This window comes from Balearica regulorum, chromosome 12 (assembly GCF_011004875.1).
Source record: "Balearica regulorum gibbericeps isolate bBalReg1 chromosome 12, bBalReg1.pri, whole genome shotgun sequence".
In the NCBI taxonomy this organism is placed as follows: Eukaryota; Metazoa; Chordata; class Aves; order Gruiformes; family Gruidae; genus Balearica; species Balearica regulorum.
The window spans coordinates 14,468,987-14,487,171 of NC_046195.1; the positions used below are offsets into that span (position 1 = coordinate 14,468,987).

General features: G+C 43.6%; 1 protein-coding gene across 3 annotated transcripts in view; it reads left to right on the forward strand.

The window, feature by feature from the left end:
• CTXND1 (cortexin domain containing 1) overlaps window positions 1-16,755 on the forward strand; it is a 36,122-nt gene extending 19,367 nt beyond the window's left edge. Inside the window, exons 2-4 of one of the 3 annotated variants that reach the window (XM_075764292.1) lie at window positions 4,998-5,120; window positions 8,041-8,218; window positions 13,168-16,755. In XM_075764292.1, the coding sequence (XP_075620407.1) occupies window positions 13,222-13,401 (180 nt within the window). In that variant the 5' untranslated portion in view covers window positions 4,998-5,120; window positions 8,041-8,218; window positions 13,168-13,221 and the 3' untranslated portion in view covers window positions 13,402-16,755. The remainder of the gene's footprint in view (window positions 1-4,997; window positions 5,121-8,040; window positions 8,219-13,167) is intronic. The other 2 variants (XM_075764293.1, XM_075764291.1) reach the window with 2 other exon arrangements.
• The last annotated feature ends 1,430 nt before the right edge of the window (window positions 16,756-18,185 follow it).

Consider the following 18,185-nt stretch of genomic DNA (forward strand, 5'->3'; position numbering starts at 1 on the left):
CACGAAGCCTGAGCATCCCCCACACCTTTGCATCCCAGGCTGTACGTGTGTAGAGGTCCCATCTGTGTGTCAATACAACAAAAAAACCTGAAACAAATGGACAGGGTTTTTTAGTAAAGAGGAAACCATTTTCCCCCAGCCACTGCAACCAGATAATTCTTCATGTTAATCTGCAATGTCAGGGGAGAAGATCAACGGGCTTTGTTAGTTCTGCCAATCAGCTAATGTCAGAAACGCTGCAAAACTGATGAAAACCAGTTGCCTTTGTTCATCTTCTAAGAAGAGACCTTTGCTGAACCACGATGGAGTTACAAAGGCTCTTTCTGCCACTTCCCTCTCCCCCTCCTCAGTCAAAACCCTGTTTTAAGAAACCTGACTCTTGCTGGCACAAGAGCCAGAGTAGCTGATGGAACAGCACCAGGCTTTGCTGTTGCTCAGCTGCAGTTCTGCAAGTGCTGCTTCTGAGCTGAAGGTCCTGTCCTTCCAGATGCTCCCAGACTCTGAGCCTGTGGGTGATGTGGAGTTGTTCCTTACCACACCACACAGCACCAGGACCATCTAGAAGACTTTGCAGGGAAAACAATCCAAGGGGAAGAAAAGAACACTTAGTAAAAAAAAAACCAAGTAGTTTCAGATCTGCATTTGCACATATATAAAAATTTGCCTTATAAAAGGCTATCTCTGTATTGAGGTATGACTGCTGTCCAGTTAGTTCCTAAATAAATCTTAACATAGAAGTACACCAACCGAGGCAGGAAAATTTAGTTAATCCTAATAGTATCATCATATCTTGCTCCCTGCGTAGTTTTAAAGATCATTGGCAGGATGCTCAGTACTGAGTTACGTGTCTGGAGAGACGGTGCTCAAAGGTAATTCTGTTTCAGGACACGCGGATTTGGGGGTGTAATTTCTATCTGTTAGATGTGTACTTATTTCTGGCCCAAAGTCAAGCGTTCTGCGAGACAACTAGTCTCTGTTGCCAGCACTTGCAATTAACTAAATCTCCAAGAGCACAGACGTAAAATGAGCCTGTGACAATAAATAAACAAGTACCAGTCGGGGGCAGGCAGAGACCCACTGGGACACATCTCACCTTATTATTCATAGGACTGAGCTGTTTGAGCTTAGTTTCCTTTCATGCATGAAAAGCTTTTGAGGAATGTCATTTTTGTACTGAATATGTAAATATAAAGAGACAGTTAAACTAGAAGCAAAGATCAGTGCCTGGTTTTAAACTATTAGAGCTATATTACTTAAAGATATAAATAGAGATTGAAGCTGAAATTGAACCAGACCTTTCATATTTTCTCTTTTTTAATGGGGAGTTTCCAGGAGTCAGCCTTAAAGCACCAGCAATCAAAGAAATAAGAGCTTAAGAAACCTGTTGCTGGGTCAGACCAGTGGTCCATCCGGCCCAGTGTGGTCTCTGACAGTGTCACAGGGAGATGCTCATTAGGGATGCCACGTAAGCCTAGCCACGTTTGGCAGTCCGTCCTCCAACACCCATGACTGTTGTATTAGGGGAGTTGTAGGGAAGACCTCTGCTTCGTGTTTTCAGAGTCTATTTGTGGACCTGTTGTCCATTACTCATGCAACCCCTTTTGAGCCTCCTGGTACTGTCTCCAGTCTCCTGTGGCAGAAGTATTTTTATTGGTTTTTTTCCTGTTTCAAGCTCATTTCCTACTAGTTCCATTGAATGCCCCCAAGTTTCCCTGTTTTGGAAACTGGTGAATTTTTTTTTAATTAGGAGGAAACCATTTTGCCACCCACCTGATCTGTGATTTTGTATAGCTCAAACATATTATTCCTCAGCCACCTTTTTCCCCAAACTGAAGAGTTCCATCTTGTTCAGGCACTTGTAAACCAACTAATCATCCCCTTGACCATTGTAATTGTTCTATAGAGGTATCCCTAATAGAAGGTATTTATTCCTCAGCACACTGACCTGCTTTCAAATTACAGTGACCCTAGTCCACCAGAAACCAAAATAATAAAGGTGGTTAGAAGGGAAAAAAAGCATTTAGGCTCAGAATATTCGAGCACATTCAGAAGTGAGTGCGATCCCTGCAAGGGAGAAAAGACCTTCCAAACTGCTGAGTCAGTTCAGGCAAGCCCTCGTCACTCCCTGTACATCAGGTTCATTTAAAAGTGTTCCTTGCAGCTAATGGCACATTAATAAGGTATTGGCTGTACAGGACTGTCGAGTGCTGTGCCAGAAACACAATCTTTTATAAATTGAACATGTACAAAGGTTCTGGCAGTCTGATTCCCAATGACCCACTGACAAGCTACTGATCTAGCTGAAGATGTGGAGATGGAATGTAATTGCACACAATCTTTTTAATCAAGGACTACACTTCCAACAATCTGCTGCGGTGACAAAGAAAACAACATCAAGCTGTAATACATGGCTGGAATCAAAGCTCCTTTCAGTAAAGTTTTAATTAAAGAGTGGCTCTGACTACAAGTTTTATAGACTAGTCAATGAGCTTCCGGCTGAGGAAAGGACCTTTCTTGATGTGATGAAATGGCTGCACGTGTACTTAGAGTATGATCAAAAAAACCCCCCATGTAGAAACACAGGTAAAACTGGGGTCATACGCTGTACTTGGTAACACCACCAATACAGATTGGGATGGGAGGGAAGGAGGGAATGAAAAGGCATTAATCACCCCCAAAACCCCAAGCACAGAGAAAGCTATGGCCAAAGCCATCACCAGCACAGATCAGACCTGCTTCAGGGATGCTGCATTACAGCCTAGCTAGCAGCAGCACCCAGGGCTGGGGTGCCTGAGGATCACAGGCTTGGAGATGGTCCGGGGAGCACGCCACAGAAACGGGAATGACAACCAGGGTAAGAGCCGTTGGGTGGCTTTTCACCACTTGGACAGCGTTCAGCGTCAGGCTCTACTGGTGGTCACTAAATCAGTATTCTGCCCACCTCATGCCACCAAAGCCCATTCAGAAACCGGCCAATCACTTTAGCATTCTCAGAGATAATTTTTTACTCTTCTATCTTTGATTAAATACAAACTATATTTTAGATCCATCCATCTGGCACTCTTCATAAATATATTCTGCAACTAAAAGATACTCAAAGTTTACAAGTTTGTTTTGTCATCCCTCTATATAACCACATTACAGTATAATGACCTGCCACAGAAGTCAAGCAATTTTAACAGTATTTGCATGGGCTGCTTTTTGCCAGCCAGCCTCAATGCCAAAAAATAGTCTTGGACACATTTGATTTACTAGTACAGATATAGCCCGCATGCCCTAGGAAGCACAAGAGACAGAGACCACGAGCAGCTGGGACAGACTCAGGATCCCAACTGCTCCTCGCTCTTCTGAGCAATGGGCCATTTATCCTTTCACTCAGCCTCGCTCGGTGACATGTAGAATTTGGAGGCTGCTATATTTGATATCTACCTGCAGAGCTGGAGACTAGAGTTCAATTATCCTTAAATCCTTATCAGGATCCTTCACTCCTGCCAGTGCTGTCATGGAAGTGTAACGCATGTCCTGCCTCAAGGTTTTGGTTCATTTGTAATAAAAATCATCTGGCCTCTCTCTGAAGGAAAATGCAATCCATCCCCACTGGGAGACAGTTGAAAAATATAGTTTATCTGGATGCCAACTGGATCCTCATCAGAAAGAAGCTTTTGTGCAGTATTCACGTGCAGAACTGTACAGAAAGGGAGAAGTCTGAAAACGTGAAGATTTTCTGTGATCTTGAATTGTTTGGCCAGTCACGCTGATTCCAGATGGTGCTCCAGGCACTCAGCGTCTCTGAAAACGGGCCAATTTTCATTCTCCCAGTTCTTATAGTAAGAGAAAAACTGTTCTCTTGAGAAAAGAGAACAGGGAAAAGCTAGTAATGATACTTCTACTCTTGTTGGCAAATTATAACTAAAATTAGCCAACATGCTGCAACAGTTCTGGCTTTCCAGCTGGAGAGGATGAGGAGCAGTGAGCTTCTCAGGATGTCTCACATAGCACAAAGCACTGCTCCCTGAAACAACCTGAACCCAAACCCCTTTCAGATCACCCGGGGCCCCTAACTTTTCATTTCAGATCTTCAATTATTTTTTTCCTCCAATTCCTCATACCAGTGAAGAGAGATAAATGTTTAAAAGTAGGGTTGGTTTTGCCAATGTTTTCTAAGGGTTTTTGATCCTTACCCAACAACATTTCTGGGCTTTAGGGCTGTTCCTGCTCTAGGTCCGTTTTTGCCCAGTGACCTGGCAACAGATGCTGAACAGTTTATAACGTCATGTCCTGCTTTGCAGTCAAATCCACGTTCCTACACAGGAACACTTCTACATCTCATGGCTTATTCATTCAATCTTTAAGACTCCTTTGCAAAAATTTTTCAGTTTAAGATATGATGGATGTAGTTCAGCTGGCATCACACCTCTGATTAGATCACCACAAAGAAACAGAAGAGAAATAGCACAGTAAATTATATGCATTAGCACAAGCTACAAACTTCCATCCTTACTATCCCCAGCGGACTAAACTGGTTCTGAAAAGGAACAGACACGAGCAGCATCTTTGATAGGAGCCCAGTGTAAAATTTGTGTTGTTTTGCGTTGAACCAAAACGCACTCTGGACTTTGAGCTTTATTTTTGCTTACATTTATTTGATGAAATCCCTCTCCCCACAAGCTTCTAAGTATCTGAAAAAAGTTTGTATTAAAAAAAGTTCATGAATTAGTTATCAGTATGGATTGATGAACACTTGCATACACAAAACCTACAACTTTTACAGGTAGCTTTGCCATAGTAACTTTTTTTTTCTGTTTTGCCTCTGACTTATAAAATTAGTACCTTCTTGACTACGAGCTTCCTTCATTAGTGAGAATTTAACTGTTCATTTTAAATAAGGAATTCAGAAATTAAGCAGGGCTACGTGATTTTTTCATGCCAACGTTTGTGGCAGGTATAACCCAGCTATTTTGATAAGCATTCACCCACAATACTTTTCCTCAAATCAGACTGAGGCTGTATCAACATTTTGACCACACGTATGTAGCTTTTCAAGATGAAAAGGCAAAAGATGTGTCTGAAGTATCCTGCAGATACTCTTCCCAGAGAATACTGGAAATAACCACCACAAGGTAAGTATTCATGCAAAAAGGAGTTGCTGTTCTACCTCAAAGTGCATCTTTTGTTTTTGTAAAAAAAAAAAAATCTTCAGAGCCCGAGTGGAAGAAATTATGTTTCTCTTTTTTCCTCCCTGTCAGCTTTGCTGCAGTGAAAAATTTCCACATAGCTTTGCTTAGAGTTCTGCTGGCTAACAGCCACAGTTTAATTTATAAAATAACTGACAGGACCAACAGGCATGTTTGTCTCCTTCCATAGGATTTAAACAGCAGAGAGTTTAAACAGCAGATACTCTGTTAAAATGAGTTCATATCATATCTAGTCAGACCTTACAAGCCTTGGCTTAAAAGCCAAATCCATTTGTTTCTCTAAGACTCCTTTACATTTGCCACTCACCGTGATGAAAGGGGACACGCACACTGTGCATCATAGCCCTGGGTGATAAGAAAAGCAGCTTCAGGCTCCTTATCAAAACACGTGTTGAATGAAGGATAGCCCTGCTGCAGACAGACATTCCTTTTCAAGCCCATCTAAACTTTGCATATCATAGCTATTGCTTTGCATTTTCCTGGCATTATCTATTAAAGGATTTCAGCACCTGCTGAATCAGTGTTCCCAACAGCCCCCCGCCCCGGGTGGAAGCAAGTACTGCAAGGAGGACGGGTTGAACCACCTTACAAAATCACTGCAGCTCACACCCACAGCGGAAACGCAAATAGGGAACCAAAGAAATGTCCCTGCAGCATGCACAGGAGATGCTGCTCTCCTTTTTGCTGGGCTGTTGGCTTGCAGCTTGCTCAGAGCCTGGCCAGCTGAGGACGGTATTGGGGAGATTTAGCAAAACCCCTGAACTGGAGTCTGAGGGAGCACTGGATGTCCTTTCTTCTCTTGCTCCCCTATGGACTGTAACGCAGCAAATACAAAGACATTACAATCTGGGTCCTGGCTTACCTGCCCTTGTTTAGCTAGTATATGTTGCTGAGGTCCTAGCACTTCCCATTGCTGTGCCCAGGAGCCAGAAATTCATCAAGTCCACCACTGACTCTACCCACCCCATTACTTCTGAACTACCATTTCCAGGGGGGTTTTTTTTCCCCCCTCTGAAAAAGGTTCCCAGATGTTCTCAGGCTCTCACTTCAGCACAGTTTAATGAAGGATTATCCATGCTAGTTGAACTTGAGGAGACTGTAAGGACCTTTCTCTCCAGAGCCCAACTGTCCATCAGCTAGCTCAATAGCTCTAAACAGTGACTTATTCCTAAGCACAACCTCTTTTTTTTTTCTTTTATTAACAAGTACTACCACATGCTCCTCAAGTGAGTGAGAAATGATTATTTGATTTAGGATGCTCTCAAATTATAAGCAGCCCACAGTTATTTTAAGTGTATGTTGCATCTTTTTCTCAATGAAGATTAATGTTATTCTTGCCACGGGGTTATGTAAGAAGGAAACATTTGTGCAACAGCAATTTAAGACTTTCCCCAGATTGATTTATGTGTTTATTTGTTTTCAACTTTTTAGGCACCCATAAATGATGTCTTTAGTCTTCAGAGGAAATATTGATATCCAGTAATTTATGACTGGCTAAAAGCAAGTGTTGAGGGAAGATTATTTGTCTCTTGACCATAACTGAGCGGGCTAGGTTGAATAAATGAGTTCGCATAAACTAAGCTGAGCGGAAAGATTTGAAGCCAATATGTAAAGCAAGCAAAAAACCTAAACAAACCAAAAAGCCAAACAGTGGATAAAAACCAAAAATTAAACTTGCCTGAGTGCAACAGATACGTAGGAGAAGTCACGCTCATAGGAAGTCAGAGTTACTGAAATAAAGTATTGATTTTCTGCTGAAAGAACTGTAAGTATAAAAGGACAATTAATTTTTAAATGAAGGTAGCGGTCATATTATTGCTCTCTGGATGTAGAGAGCAGCTCATCTGTCTATATCTATCTACAGCATTTGACTCTGTGCTCAGAGGCAGTGAGTTTTTAATCGAAACTAGATTGTTAAGAATATTAGAGTATGATTAAGTGTTCGGACTCTTCTTTTATAGATTTGAACTTCAAACTGAAGGTGACTTCATTCAATGCACACACAAGATACGTTCCTGAAGCAGCACCTCACCTTCCTTCCCGGCCATTCACCTCTACTCCCTCACCCCAGCAACACCCCGTCCTGCCAAGTCCCCCCACCTGGGGTCTGGGGTCATCTTTGGCTTGTTCCTCTCTCCAGCCTTCAGACCCTACATCTTAAAACTCCTTTCTGTACCAACATCTCAGAGTAACAGTCTCTGTAAGCATCCTGAAAACAACCAGGCAGGCTCTCACCACCTCACAGCTTTGAGTTGATGAGCAATGCTGATGAGCAGGAGTTCTGGACTCTGGGCCATAAGAAGTTTCAGAGAGTTAAAATTGAGTGGAGAAATGAATTTAAGGGTTTGTCTGGCTGAAATTATTTTGTGTGAGTGTAAGAAATAATATCATCCCAAATCAGACTGAAAAAAATCCGAATAATTAATAGTTTTTAAGTCCAGGTATATCAGTTCAGATCAATCAAATAATTTTAAGCAACTGAAACATTTCACTTTAATTCTGGCTATTTTCGTAAAAAAAAAAAAAGATTAAAAAGCCAAAAAGTAATGAAATATGCAGACTCCTGAGTAGTATCAATTCAGACCTGTTTGATCTTTCACTATGAATTAAAAATGGGGGTTTTGCTTATTTAAGAAATAAGGATAGGACGACTTTGGACTCAAGCATCGTTCTTGGTATCATAAACGGTCTTCTAGGGAATGTCTGATAAAGAAATCCATCTTGTGTATGACTGTTTCCAATTGCCTCAGGCTGTCACTGGAGCAATTCCCAACCGCTTAATGAATCCGTAACACCCACATCCTGCATGATGAGCAATTGCAAAATTTTTTTTTTTTTTTTCCAGAACACACCGGTGAGGAGAACTGCTCCCAGGTCTGGGTGGACATGAACCTGAGTGGAGCCTGAACGCCGTTAAAGCCACACTGACTAACAAAACTTTTAAAATATGACTACAGTCAGGATTTTAACTCCACAATGCTGCTATGCCGGGATGTGACAGGCTTCCTACGCAGGTCTGGAAGGTAGGGATCTGCTTGTATATATGAAATCGCATAGTTTCCCGTCCCTCCCCTCCCTGCATATCTATTGTTTTGGGAAAGGAGTCCAGAAGAAAAAAAAAAATATTTTAAATATATCCTATGGGTTGAGGTGAGCGGAAACATGATTAACCAGCATAGGAACTAGTATGGTTTAGACCAGCTGACTGTAATATGTGGTACATTATTGCCTTATATTTAAAGTGACAGTGCCAAGATTGTCAGGTTTGGAAAAAACCACCACGTATTTTAAAGTATCTTGCATAGGTAAGAATGATTGTGAAATTCAACCACACCGATGAGCACAGGCATTATATAATCTGTAACAGATTGGTATACTAAAGAGGATGCCAACATACCTCGGTCTGCTTGTGTTCATAAGGTCATAAAAAATGACTATATCCTCCCTTCTGTGGCAATCTCTCATGAAAAGAGCACTGGGAAACACAAACAGCAGAGGAAAGACCAAATGCTCAGGACCAATTCTTCATTGAGGTACCCAAGTTCTTTATCCCCAGGCCACGGTCCCTGACTGCCAGGCTGCAGGGTTTCCCAACCGCAGCAACGGTCAGACAAGAACAAGCTGAAGGGACCAGGGCATCAAAACTCGATGATGCCAAGCCCCTGAAGCGATACAGCTGCTGCCTCGTCCTGGTCCTTTGCCAAGCACAGGGAGCCAAGTGCAGGGTGTCACTCTTGGTACCGAATTACACTGCGCACCACAAGCCAGCACCGCTCCATCCCTGGGACGTTGCAGCTGCAGGGATTGCAATTTCTTAAATGCCATTACTATTACTACTCGCCGCTGTCTGACCACCGCTCCCAAACTGCACCCGCAGAATGAAATACTGCGCTGAGCTTCTGCAAAAGCTTTGGGCTGGTTTCAGGCCACCAGCATTTCTGGGCAATTCTAGATGGTCCTGTCTAGATGCCGGGAAGCAGACAGTCCCTCAGCCCTCTCCAAGAGGCTGCCTGCAGTGCCCAGCTATTCTCAGAGCCATTAGAGGGAGAGAGATTGTACTGAAGCACCTGGGGATTTACAGAAGAGAAGACACTCGTAAGACTGCTAAACTGCCTAATAATCTGAACCAGCGATTGCCCTTCTTCATCTGTTGCCTTTGTTTAAACCAAATTATGTTTTCAACAAATCTGAAGAAATTAAAAAATATAATTCTACAGCTGGGTGCTGACAAGCTGGAAAAAAGTAATTTTCTACAATTCAGCTATTCAGAGAAAATTTGATCATTCAAGCATGAACCTTTATAATTTTTTCTGCTAATCTTTTCTCCCCCCCCCCCCCCCCCCCCCCGCCTCGCATGTACTGTCTACATTGAGTGTGCTGGTTAAATAAGAGCAAAGCATCCAGCCAACCAGTCTCAAGCTGGACCGATGGTTAGTTTCAATAACACTGATGGATTTCACAAGCCAGATTGGGACCTGCAAAACCATTCTGCTAACGCACACAGCACATCATCCTGTGGCTCAGATAGATGGTAGGATGGGCAGGCAGGGCCTCCTCCAGCATGGACCAGCTCTGCTTCAACTTGTAAGATGCTTCCACACCCCCTCCAAGCCTGGCTGTACTGCTGGGCACCAAGAAAATCCAAGGGGAGGTTGAGGCACTGGCCAAGGAATCGGAAAATAAGCAGAACACGTTGTTCAGCTGTTACAGAGATGGAAGACCACAAGTACCTGGCAGACAGCCTGAGCAGCACGTGGCTGCTGTACCCTCACTCATATATTCGAGCACATCATTGCCCAGCACGTGTGCTGGGAGACACAAGGCAAGTTGGATATTCACGTGGGAACAAGCTCGTTCCCTCCCTGTGCACTGGTGTATCCACAGGCAGATCCCCACCTGCAGCGGTGCTAAAAGCTTTTAGAAAATAATAGTCAAACAGCACGTCCATGGTAAAACCAGGGAGCTGGACTTTCTCAGGAGGAGCCAGCCCCAGTGAACGCGTGCAATTAACTCCTTTCACATCTGGGGACCATCTCTTGCTGGTCCCCAGATACCTGATCTAGAACAGCATTATGTTCCAGCAATAATAAATTAATCGGGAGAAAACTGCCTTGGACAACCCCATTCCAGCACCTAGATCTGTTCAGTGCCAATAACTGTCTCTGCACGGCCAAGCCTGCTGAAATGCGATTGCAATAATTAACAGTGCAGAACATTACCAAATGCCTTCTGACACCTAATCCACCACGCCACTCGGATGAGCACGAGCATTATGTTGGTGCAGCTCTGACAAGCTGGATCCCCAGAGGAGGTTTCCCCCTCTGATAATGCTTGTGCACGGACAGATTCAGGTGAGCAGCCAAGCTGTGAGTGAGGAGAGCAGCTTGGAAAGGCAGGTCCTTCTGGCCAACCACATGAAATACATTCTCCATCACTAATGACTTAACGCAGTGTAGCAGTCACAGCATAGAAATGTTATCAAGTTCATGGGGAGAGCAGAGGGAGAGAAGATATGTGATTTATATAACCTCAAGAATACAGATTCTTGGAAAAAATATTTATATTGCCTCTGAAAATGATGATTTTTTTAGCAGAAAAGATCAACCTAAACCCGAAACCATTAGATTCAAGCTGTCATTATAATTTCCTCTGTGATCTACAGTTCAGATACCATACGCTCTCACTCTGCTCTCTGGGTAAAGCTTTCTGCCTGTTGTATCCTTCCCATAACATGATTTTCTCTTCCAGTAGGAGGGAGGACTCCATGATAGCTCAGATGTTTCATAGGAAACATCGTCCATCCACTGTCCTGCGGGCAGAGGCAAGCAGAAGGATGCAGCACTTGAACCACAACTCCCATGAGATTGTGTGATTCATTTTGAAGAGAAAAATCTCCAAGGGATAGATCTCTACTTGAAACCTCGTACCATTTTCCGAGTAAATGATTCATCTTTTAGAAAAAAGTACATCTGATTGAAAATGCAGTTTTCCAGAGATCAGTACTCATGGAAATTATCAGGTAGTTCTGATATTCTGCAGGAGGTAACAGCGTAGAATAACATCACGTGACACAATAGCCAGAATATCAGGAGGGAAAAATCAAATCCATCTTTGTTGAACCTTCACAAGAGTACCTTAGAAAGGTCTGGGCTACATTAGTACTTCTGACAACATTTTTTTCTTCTGCTTCACAAAAAAAAAAAAAGTATCCACACTTAATAGTCAGCCTTGCTGACAGTGCCTTGACTCCTTTTCACCAAATGAAGTTATAAGCTGTTGGCTTGAAATAGTCTTCTGGGAATAACAGACCTCTGATCAGGCCAGGAGAGCATCACAAGTCTGACCCCACTCCTCAGTGATTTCTTCATGAGCCCAAACTTGCTCGTCTATCCTAAGGATCTGACTGGTAACTACATGCAATATCTGCTTGGTTTCATTCACTTCGTGTCATCAGCTTCTCTTTCATCTCCCTGCTGCAGGACCGGCTGTCACAGTAATTTCTGTGCTTTCAGGAAATTAAAAAAAATCTGCTGTCCTTGTGCTTAAAATAGACTAGAGGCCCCAGCTGATTTATACTTGCCTTGTAGGATCTAGGAGGTGGTGAAATTAGAAAACAACTTGAAGAGGAGTAAATTACAAGACAGAGAAGGAACTGTGAACTTTTAAAAGATCCTCAGTTCACCCTGAGAAAAATTCTCAGGGCGTAGGAGTTCTGGAGTCACTGGGACACTCACTCACAGCTGGCACAACACGATGCTCCAGCCAGATGTGAACCACTACTGAACTAGCCCTGCCAGCAGCATCAGCTCACTGGAAATGTAGCTGGGCAAACTCGGCTGCGTAGGTAAAACCCGTACCTGGGATCTCCTCACTGCATAAAGGTAGCTATAGAGAGCAACTAGACCATTTGATACCCAAGTTTCACCCAACTGTCCCCATGGTTCAACATCTTCTCTTTCCCATCTCTCTTCTCCAAATGAAGCAGGGATCCCTTCTCTGATTGATTATTGCATTTGATGCGAATAACAATTTTTGTTGCTGCTTGTTTTAAAGAGGTATTCCACGTCCCTGCTCTTTCACAGTAGTTACCCTTAACACTTCTACCTCCCACCTTGACCAAAGGTGGATGTCAGGAAAAGTTTCCCCCATCCCTGGGCAGTGACTCAATCCCATGAGTCAGGTCAGTTCCTCTCCTTCAGCATCATTGTACAAAGCAATCTGTGTTAGCAGCTAAGGAACTATCCAGAGGCAAACTTGCAGAGGCAGAAGGGAGTCAATCTCTGCTGAAGCCATTTTGGTTATGGATTCAGATGATGAGGTCAGAAGAGACCTTCAGCTATGCAGACATCTGCATCAAATAAAATAATCCTTGTACTAATCACATAATCCCCTTTACCTCTCTGGGTGATAAAATACCCACTTAAAAATTATATTGCTCCTAAAAATCTTCTATTGCCTGGAGAACCTTTGAGTACCAGAGATTAGATGCTATGGAAAATGAGCACACATAATTTTCACTTTGCTTTGTGCCAGAGAGACAGGGAATGTTTGGACAGATAGGAAAATTGGGATAGAAACAGTCTGCTCTGCCATTTGTCTGCTCTTTCACACTAGCAGAGGAGAGGAAATATTTTTGTGATTGGGAAATGCTGAGACAAGAACAGTGTCTGTACCTCTTCTAAGAGACGATACTTCAAGTGGATAGTGCTCGTTCAACCACTGCTTCTCTTTTCTTTGTTAACATCTCTTTATTGGCTAATATTTTAGCAAGAAGCATTCATGGGCTAAATTAAGCTGGAGATGAGGTTTCTCCTGTTCACAGCTCTCACAGTTACCCAAGTTATGACATTTCCAGCAGGTTTATTTCCCTGCAAGAATATATCAGAGAGATTTTCTGTTTCCAGTTCTACCCCCAAGTTTCCCCATACCCAGGAGCAGCAATCACTTGTCTGACACAGTGTTTGTTTTGCAGGTGGTTGATGATGTTAGGAGTAACTACACACCCAGATGAAGAGCGGCATAAGCAATGGAGGGACCAACCCCAGAGCCTGTGTACGTTGATGTGGACAAGGGACTGACATTAGCCTGTTTTGTCTTCCTCTGCCTCTTCTTGATTGTGATGATTATTCGCTGTGCAAAAGTCATCATGGACCCTTACAGTGCCATCCCTACGTCTACCTGGGAGGAGCAGCATCTAGATGACTGAAAGGACTTCACTAGACAGAGCCATAAAATGCTGCGATCCATGAGGTCTTCTCCTACCAGGAAGGCCAACACACAAACAGCCATTTCCAGATGTGCAGGGCAATGGCAATATCTCTAAGAGCACATAGTGTAAATGATTCTTGCTCAACCAATCAGGATATCAGCAAGCCATTCTGGCAGCACAGTTTAATACTATGCAGCAACCCTTATTTTAGTGAAAACAGTTATCATTGCAACTCAAGTAGCACAAGACTCTCCAGACTTTTCCTAATATAACTCTTAGACTAGCACAGTTTGTCCTCCCCTCTATATCTCCCACAAATCCAGGGTAACCATCACAATTTGGAAAAGCAGGAAGAATATTTTGCCTTTCCTGGAAATTGATTGCTTCAAATATCTTCCTCAGTCATTATACTTGTGTTTCCAAAAGGGCACAGATATTATAATTTTGTATCCCATAGCATTACTAAGTAGAAACACTAAATTAGCCCTGGCTAAGTAGGGTCATACAAGCAGATTTATTGTCGACAAACTTGGTTGGGCACATACACTCCCTACCACAGTGCAGTCGTATTTCCAGTGATCAGGACACAGCAGCACTCAGACTACAGATCCCAAGGGGCTCATGGACTGCTGTGGACCTCATAGCACCACCTCGCTCTATCCTACTCATGCAAACACTAGGCATTTTATCATCTGCCACGAGTCCATGGATTAGCCACAAATGTTGACCACATATGATGAGCTTGGTAGCCACCAGAAGTCCATGGAGCAGAATTTGGACACTGCTGGTTTCAACTACATAGAATTTGTGATTTTTCAAAGAGTGATTCCACATGCAACTTCATCTTTTGTTTCAGGTGTACTTCAGTGGGATGACACACAAATAGAATGACAAAGACAATAAGCAAGGAGATGTTGCTCCTAGCTTTGTCACTCAGACTCCTCAGCATAACAGTTACAGTAACACACCATAATATGCATTCTACCTCGGAGAAATTCAGCACCTTTAAAAGAAGAATTTTTCCACAAATTTCTAAGGTGAATAGCTGTACATTTCCTTCTCTCAATTCATTAAGACAGCCATTATGCAAGAAGGCATAAGAGAACAGGGAAACTTTAGAAATTTATTATTTACCTTTTGAAGAGTGGTGATTGATGGATTCTAATGTCCTCTACCCCCCAAATTCTAAGCTTTGCTCACAGCTGCCTTTTTTTAGTGACACATTTGGCTTAAGGGATTGTAAGAAGTTGCTGAAGCAATAGAGAGAAGGTACTGGAACCACAACAAGCATCAGGAGCAGACAAGACTTGAAAACACAAATCTGCAAGAAGGGCATTTCACCGTTTCTCCTCTTCCTTACCATCCTACCTGACCTCTGGGTTCTTGCCACGAGGGGATGCACAGTGGGTGAGAAAGGTGGAGCCAAAGGTTGGGACAAGGAATCAAGATGTAGACTTTGCAGGTTACTATTCTCAGCGCTGTCAGATTTGTTTGATGATCGCACAAGTCACTTCTTTATGGGCCTCAGTCTACTCATCGGGGAGATGGGTACAACAATATTAACTTGTCTCACATTGTTTTGTCTGTCTCCTAATACCAGAAGGCACTTGGAGAGCTTTGGATAGGGATACAGAAATAAGGTATTGATTTACAATTGTTCCTTGTGAAGCTAATGGGGAAGATCTGAATCTCAGTATTCAGCGAGGGAAGTTCTCCCCAGGCAGAGGACTTGTCCAGACCTCCATTTACTCTCCATTTAAGATTGTGGTGTTTTGAGTCATGCCAACTAGCACCTGGCTTTGTTACATAGTCCACTGATTTGTGAGGACAGTCTGGATATAAGGTGCTCGGCAGTGTGATTACAGAGTTCCCAAAATAGCAGGCTATGAGGCACATGGAGGTTTTTGCATGGATCTTTTGCACTGCGCAATTTTGCTAATCTCTGTTGTAGGAGATTCCATTCAGGATCCCGGAGATTTAAGGACTGGTTTTAATCGTGCTATTCTCTACCAAGAGACCTCCACTGCTTCAATTACCCACTGCAGATGGCTCACCAGGCTGTTATTTAGCCTCAGTTTCTGCTAGCCAGCTAATCACCAGTGAGAGGACTTTTTCAAGCATGAATGTTAATGGCTTACCATACTTTGAGCAAACACATTGGTCTCATTCACAAGTGTGTCTATAGGAATGGATGCCCTAGCTCAAAGGAGATCGCTTGTGTTCCCTGGGGTAGCATTTAGAACCCATCTTTTGTCAGCAAGTCTCATACCCCACCTTGATATTAACTGGGGTTATTTACAGAATAAACAAAACCCCAAATGAATTCTATTGCCAGGCTAGAGACACCTTCAGTTTGCTGGTCACCTGGCTGGGTTCACAGCTGATGCGGAGCAAGACCAGAGCTTGTCATCACTTCTCCCAGTGCCAATACTCCACTCAATGTTTATCTGCATGCAGAACTCTCTGGCTTTGTCATGTGCCACTGATAAGCCCCTGCTCAGCTAAGGACTTAGGCACGTGCTTAAGTTTAAGCCTCTGAGCAGGCTGCCTGACTACACAGCGAGCAGGGTTACTCGTGTGCTGTGTCCTTGGCAGGGCAGGGACAGCAACACATAGTCCTTGCAGGAGCAAAGCCTGCGTGAGAACAAAGGGTTACAAATGTGGGGGAAGCAAATTAATGAGTTTGCTTGGCAAGAATGTTTGCCACTTCTTTTTTTCCTCTGTTTGTCCAGCTGTACAAACCATTTTATGGATTTTCTGAAGATCCTAAAGGAAAAGATCCCTATGGGTAGTTCTATTTTGTAATAAAAAGGTACTTATGTTCCTGGCATAGCCTGTCAAGTTCATCCTTCTGTTGACAGAAAAGGTCTCCATAAGCATCTACAAATTCACATCCAACCTTTCACGACTGTAAGAGTCAATGCAATTGTTTTTATATAGATAATGTAAATGCATTCTAATTTCTGCCTTCCCCCACTGGTTACAATCACACAACCTCACCACTCTAACCAAAAGCAATACTAAACATCATGCCAAAAGCAGAAGTTTTCTTCTCCTTGCATTCGGAGTCGGGACGTGCCCACCCGAGGTGCATCACTGCAGCTCCCACCGATGCCGATCCTGCGAGCCCTGTCAGCAGCGCTGCGCTCATGGCCAGCGGAAGGTCTGGTTTAGCTGGGGCTGCATTGCTGGGCTTGGTAGTAATTTCAGCTGCATGCAACAAGTGCCTCTGCTAATTTTCTTTTTTTAATCATTATGCCATACTACCAGCAATTGCACTCAGAGGAAATAATTCAAACTTGTTGCAAATGTATTTATCTAACACAATAAACAGCTTCGACATGGAAAACATTCTTGTTGTCTCTGTTGTGGTTCACTTCCAGTTGCCAGGACTTCTTAAAAACACCCACGTTGCAAACCCATGATTTTCAAGTAAGTTTTACATTCCTGACAGCCCTCCTTGGAGGGTGGGGGTGAGGAGAGAACTGCTCCCTGCATAGCAAAACCACTGCAGACTCTCAGGAGCTCAGGACAGAGCTGATGGAGCTCCAAGTGTTCCTGTGGCTTTGCTGGAAGGTCAGTACCTCCAAAGTAGCTATTTCACATTATTCCCTGGGTCAGGAAGAGCACTGAGCTAAGCAGAGCTTCAGTTCAGTGGGGGACCGCAGCATGCTGTATTGCAGCAATTCATTACCAGTAACACATTGCATACCAAAAGAAATAGGGCCTCTGAGACTGGAATCCCTCCTGCTAGCAACTGAAAATGAAGAGCATGGAGCATCTGTGGGGTCTCTTTGAAGAAGCCACAGACTATGGGATATGCTGAGTAAGAAGCACCCAGGGAACTCCTCCTCTTGAAAAAGATGAGGAGACAAATTTACAAGATGAAAGAATTAGCAAAGGACTCTGTTACCTGAAAGCTGGGCGCTTTATATCTGCTTGTCCCTGCAGTGAGTCCTCTAGCAGAAAGACTTTTGTGTCTGAAACCCAATTTGCCACAAAGACAAAACCCCACTGACAGATTATTAACCACGTCGTAGTCAGAAGCAGAGCCTGGAGTCTTTATGCTGTTTTCAGAGCAGCTACTATGGCTAATATAAGAGCAGACCTGAACTGAAGCCAGCAGTGGCTGAATTTGGGCAGACACCCTGAAGAACTGTGGGCATAAAGGTTCTTCTGAAAGAAACAGGGACCAATGCTAGCCAGGGAATCGCACAAGCGTTGCTGCAGCAGCTGGTGCAGTCCAAAGGTGACCCAGCAAGCTGGATCATTACAGGTCTCGGCGGGTAACTTCAGCCCGTGTTACTACAGCTCTGAAGTCAACTCAGGACTTAGATGGGGAAAATGCTGCGCTTGGACTCCAGCAATCTCCATGGCACACAGGGAGGGTGGCAGGGACATTAGACCTCACATATTTAACTGGTTCACTTCAGAAACTGGTGCTCCAGAAAAGAGTGAGTGTATGAGAGATGAAGGCAGTGAGTTTTCAAGTCAGCTCCAAATTAAACTTCCATGCAGTCAGGCTGCTGCTGGTTCCCTGTGCTACCTGCAGTTTTCATGCAGTCCCCCATTAATGCTTGGTGATAACTGAGCCTGCAGAGCCTGGAGTTTCTCCACCTGGAGAGACCCAAGGTCAGCAGTGACACCATGGGGACTGGGCATTACTGCTGGGGCAAGGAGCCAGCCGGAGGAGCAGCCACCCCTGCAGTTTTGCATCTTTGAGGTCAACACAGCAATGCATGGGGTGACACCCACGCACCAGCTCCCCCGCTTCGTGCCCA